Source organism: Triticum urartu, chromosome 2, assembly GCF_003073215.2.
Source record: "Triticum urartu cultivar G1812 chromosome 2, Tu2.1, whole genome shotgun sequence".
NCBI classification, from domain to species: domain Eukaryota; kingdom Viridiplantae; phylum Streptophyta; class Magnoliopsida; order Poales; family Poaceae; genus Triticum; species Triticum urartu.
In genome coordinates this window covers 687393643-687398729 of record NC_053023.1, presented here as the reverse complement: position 1 = coordinate 687398729, position 5087 = coordinate 687393643, and the positions used below count along the sequence as shown (strand labels likewise).

Genomic DNA, 5087 nt, shown 5'->3' with positions numbered 1-5087 from the left:
TAGATGTGCGGCCAATTGCGGGTCTCTCCCATATATATTCTTGATTATGACTGCAAAGCCTTCTTGATGCAACCATCCCAATTCAAACTTGAAAGGGCGGCGAGCGGATGGGTTTGTAGAATTAGAATTAAGAATGAAGGGCGCATGATCCGATAGTGCCTCAATACGCTCTAGGGCATGCTAGCGCCAAAGGACTGTAAACATAATCCCAGCGAGTGAGACCCATCAACCATTGCTTCCGGCACAAATCTCCACACCATCAGTACACACTGCACTTTGGAGAGCACACTAAAGAACAGTGCTGCTTTGCTGTTTATTGGAGTGAGATCCATCCATCAATCGAGCGGGTGTGACGACGACGAGTCGACGACGATGATGATTACAAACAGACGAAACAAACGGTGGGATCCGGGGTCCTCCTGCTGCGACCTACTAACCTAAACCAGCTCACCGCGGTTATAAAAACGAATAATGGGCAAGGAACAAGACACCAAAACTGACGGCATGAAACGAACGAAATGGACACTCTTCTGTATAAAGAAAAATCTCTGCTGCTTCTGCTGCTGCTGCTTAATTCAGTCGAAGATCTCCCACTTGGTGGTGACCGGGGGGCTGTTGTCGAACGTCTCCCACTTGGTGGTCACCACCACCGTCTGCAGCCGCGCGTTGGACACCTTGAGCACGTCCAGCGCCTCCACGCACTTCTGCACCCGCTTCGCCTGCCAACAAAAACAGAATCAAATCAGCTTTCTTCTCCAAGACAACGGGCTACGCTACTACACTCATGGCTGCACCAACAAACACCACACAGATAAAAGCTTGCACTCAAATTGTTTATCCGCATGTCATTATCATCGGAACAGAAAGTGAAGGAGCTTTTCCGTTCTCATCTCGAGGTGGCATGAAGGTATCATCGCAGATAAATGATGAAAGCTTGCGGCCCAGACTTTTGGTCTCAGTCTCACATTGCTTGTGCTCGTGACCTAGCCAACAGCCTGCGCCACTTCCATGGCAATCTACCTTTCTTGTCATCTACTCTTTGTACAGCACGGTCAGGGAGCACATTCATCCCCTTTAACTAAGAAGATTTGCTGCTAACACGATCAGTAGAAGCTACTCACTAGGCTGCATGCGACGCGTTCAGAGTACACTCCAGGATCGGCTAGGCTGGCATCCAAGGGCTCTCTCTATCTACCTAACATTCGGAGCAGGGGAAAGGGGTGGAGGTGGAGTTTTTCCCTGTGCTTGTACTGGACCACGTACGTGTCCTCCAGAAAGGAGCCAATGAGCCTGTGACCGTCCCGGGGGGGCATGTAGGGCACTCGCCCACACCACACGTTGCATTCCTCGTCGACACTCGCATTGCACCGCTGGTCATGGCACTGCTCGCGTTACCTGCAGACGCAATGATGCGGATCGCAGACGCCGACAGCCCCACCCTGCCCTCATCGAAGGGGAGAGTTGTACCAGAACCGATGGCACGATACCCCTACTAAACCTGATCTGCGTGCAGTGAATGTAGGGTGTGTGGTGTGGTGGGGGTACCTGGAGGTTCTTCTGCGAGGAGGTGTCGGCGTCGGCAGGTATGCTCTCCAGCTTCACCGCGTGCCGCATCAGCAGCTCGATCAGCGTCGTGATCTGCACCTCCGCCACCTTGCTCCCGCCGGACACCGACTTCTCGATGCTCGTCACCTGGTGGCACAAGAACGAGAATAAATTTTAACATCCGATCAGCTTAGAATAACAGCATCAGAGGCAGGGACGTCAGACGCAGGCACCGGCCGCTTCGGGCAGCAATGATGAAAGTGAGGAGAGCATCCTTGTTACTCGTCACTTGTCAGTGACGGGGTGACGGATTCGTGTCGTAATGCCGGAATCCTGATGGTTACGCTGAGTGAACCCTACTCCGGGACCATGCTGCTGCCGACGGAAATTTCACCGGCGCCCACATCGATCGATCACGGAGCATCAATTCTGTTTTTTGGACGAGCTCGCGGCGTCAATTTGCTCACCTAATTCCCTGGACATGCGATTCAATGCGAACGCAGCAGCAGCATTCCCCTTCCGTCCCATGCCTGCGTGCCTGACGCCACACGCACTGATACTGCAAGTCTGCGACTAATTCCCTTCTAGGATGCAGAGACAGCAACTAATCACACGCCTAAAAAGACAAAGCATCCCATTTTTACCCGCCGCTAGATCATCTCTGAATAAGGCAAACTGTCACCGCTAGATGTCAGGAGCTCGTTTCTTTTGTCAGCGATCGATCGTCGGCGGTGGAAGGAAAAACAATGAGCATTTGTGTGTGTGCGGTTGTGCATACCTGATCGGCGAGCTTGTCGAGCTCGAGGGCGATGGCGCCGATGGCGCGGTTGGCGTTCTGGATCCTGGCGTTCCGCTGCCGCTCGATGTAGCGCCGCTCCAGGCTCGCCGGATCCTCGGAGACCACCAGCTTGGACTTGTTCTTGACGCCGAACCTGTCCAGGAACTCCGAGTTCTTCCGCTCCCGCCCCTTGTACGTCAGCAGCTGCTCCGACGGCTGCAGCCCCGTCCTCGGCGCCAGCGCCTTCTTCAGCTCACCTGCGCGGTCACCACCATCCGCCACCAACAAACCAATCAGAAGTAGTACGAAACCAGCAAAATTACTACTGCACATCACAGCTGATTACTGCTGGATCGTCGTGCCGCTCGCTGGCCAACAACATTTTGATTCAGAGTTACTGTGGTACTTTTGCTTTGCTGGGACGTTTTGGTAGTTCTTCACGGCACTGACACGGATTTTCGGCGCCACTTGCAGACCAGATTCTCGGAATCCGAGTGGCCAGGCCTGCCATGCCATTGTGGATCGCCAAATGCAGCGACAGACAATGTGGTGCGGCAGATACTATCTAAATTCCCAGCTTGATTTTTTTTCAAGTATGGACTATTTTTACCATGGCATTCTCTACTCCGCATCATTTTTTCTTGAAAATACACAAGTACACGTGGGTCTCGGTGAATGGGACTGGAACGTGCTGGGCGACGCCTCCGAGTTATTTTCCAAACAGTGGCGCAGTATCATCATGGGGCGGAAAGGTGTCGGTGCAACGGGACAAGCGGGCCGTGCCCCAGCCGCTGCTGGCCGTCCGATGAGGCCGCCGTACACGCGGACCCGTCCCGCGCCAGCCAGGATTCGCCCCGCATCCGGACACCCGCGCTCGCGCTCCGCCCCGCCCCGCCGCTGGCTGTCACCGCCCGTCAGCGCTTGTCGTGAGGCAAAGGTGAAAAAGCAAAGCGACGAACTGGTTTTGACAGCAAATCTGGTCGGTCGATTTAGCCTCGTAATCTCCAACCAAAGTTTGGCCTGCACGCACGACGTTGCATCTGAAAGTGCGTCGGGGCTGCAGCCCGGCCAATGGACGCCGGGATCCCGCGGCCGGCAGGAATCCAGGTCGTACGATTTCGGGAACTGAAGCTTACGTTAGCAGACATAATCTCTTTTTCTTTAGATTTTATTTACTAGTAAATTCAGGAAATGGAATTCCTGAAGAAATAAAGGCCTCTGCCCTTCTCACGGATCAAGAAATCACGGGCTCTGCACGGATTATTCCCTGGATTTCGTCTCCTTCCTTATAAAATACTCAGAAGAAGGGGGAGAAAAATGGTGACAAGGGGGATGTCTCGCCGTACTATTATCGCGTCCTCCACGCGGCACGGCCGGAAGTCATGGCCATTTTTTATGGGACGGATTTAGCTGATAAATCCGATAGGTGGACTATCTTTATTTTTTAATTAATTTATCCGCGGCCACGAACTCCCTATTGGCCTGCACGCATTGTCATGCCGTATGCCAAACGTCACAACTTCGCGGACGACGTGATTAGGTTAAGCATTTCACACCATTAACGAAAAAATTACTACTATCTCCATCACTTTGTGCACATAATAATTAGTAACAAACAGTTTGAACGCAAGACAAAAGTAATTCAAAGTAATTAGCAGCACAAATTTCAGTTTCGTATCTTACAGAGAAGAAACGACGGCGGCGATGAGAGGAAAGTTAAGCCGCAGTTAAGCAAGGCACTAATTAGGCCACGAACAGGGAAAGAGATTATTGACGAGAAGGGGGGATCAGGGCGACGGGATAAATACTGACCGAAGGTGGCAATGGAGGAGACGGCGACCTCGTGGGTGGCGGCGCCGTACTTGACCCGCACCCTGATCTCCGGCGGCGGCGGCCTGGGCGGCACCCCCGCCGCGGCGCCGTCGGCGCCCCTGTCCCGGGCCTGCACGACCATCCCGCTCGGCCGCACCTCCCACCCGGACCGCTCCTCCTCCCCCGCCGCGGCGGCCGCCGCCTCCGACCACCCGCTGCTCGACCCGCCGTCCGAGCTCGACCGGTGCATCACCCTCGCCATCGCCCGCGCCCCAGCCGGCCTCCCCGGAGCACTCAAGCAGAGGCCAGCGAGGTGGGGAGTGGGGAGTGGGGAGAGAAGCTTCCACGGGGAGGGGGAGGGGTGGAAACCAGTGGTCGGTGTGGCGCCGTGCCGCTCCGGGCGGTCGCGTCGCGTGGGAGGGGAGGGAGGGAGGAGGGAGTGCGGGGGCACGCACGCACGAGGCGGACGCGCTTCTCCTTTTTGCTTGCCGGCTGTTTGTGCGCGTAAAAGCACGGGGGCACCCCGGGGTTTTCCACAATTAACATGGCCCCGCGACTGGCGTTCCCAAAGCCGGCCAAGCTGGTTTCTGCAAATAAAGCCGCCCTGCCCTGTGGTTTTGTCATGGCCACCTCGTTGAGACGGGTGAACATTTGCACTTTGCAGGCTAGCTAGTTCTCGTGCCTTTCCATCTGTTAATGGCGAGGTAAGTATTTGTGTGTGTTCGATCATGTTTGTTTTCTGTTTCGCATAAGCCGAATAAATAATTCCGCTTTTAGGTACGTTATTATTCGATATCAGAAAACTTGAGCCATTCATTACCTTTGGGTATACTCCTTGCTTCAATCCAACCGCACAATTGTAAGATGCCTTCCTCACCATCGTGTTAAAGGTCCCGATCCAACGGTGATTGCATTTACCATATAAACGTCCTTCTAGTCTCTCCCCAATGTC

At 54.3% G+C, this 5087-nt stretch overlaps 1 protein-coding gene across 2 annotated transcripts; it reads right to left on the bottom strand.

Annotated features, from left to right (window-relative positions):
* Window positions 1–275: 275 nt before the first annotated feature.
* On the bottom strand, window positions 276–4615 carry LOC125539749 (BAG family molecular chaperone regulator 1-like). Of its 2 annotated transcripts, XM_048703256.1 has the most exons (5): window positions 4500–4576; window positions 4136–4462; window positions 2324–2580; window positions 1546–1692; window positions 276–719 (listed from the first exon to the last, which is right to left on the bottom strand). In XM_048703256.1, the coding sequence occupies exons 2-5, from the start codon at window positions 4395–4397 to the stop codon at window positions 576–578; spliced, it is 810 nt and encodes a 269-aa protein (XP_048559213.1). In that variant the 5' UTR covers window positions 4398–4462; window positions 4500–4576; the 3' UTR covers window positions 276–575. The 2 variants fall into 2 exon arrangements, with proteins under 2 accessions (XP_048559213.1, XP_048559212.1); XM_048703255.1 differs by having other exon boundaries at window positions 4136–4615.
* Between the last annotated feature and the right edge of the window lie 472 nt (window positions 4616–5087).

What these genes read in the sequence shown, in the direction of transcription:
- LOC125539749 (XM_048703255.1), bottom strand. Translation starts at nt 4,397, where the DNA reads ATGGCGAGGGTGATGCACCGGTCGAGCTCGGACGGCGGGTCGAGCAGC. An exon ending in CTCCTCCATTGCCACCTTCG is followed by an intron (nt 2,581 to 4,135) that starts GTCAGTATTTAT and finishes GTGACCGCGCAG; the next exon opens with GTGAGCTGAAGAAGGCGCTG. An exon ending in CCTCGCAGAAGAACCTCCAG is followed by an intron (nt 720 to 1,545) that starts GTACCCCCACCA and finishes TTTTGTTGGCAG; the next exon opens with GCGAAGCGGGTGCAGAAGTG.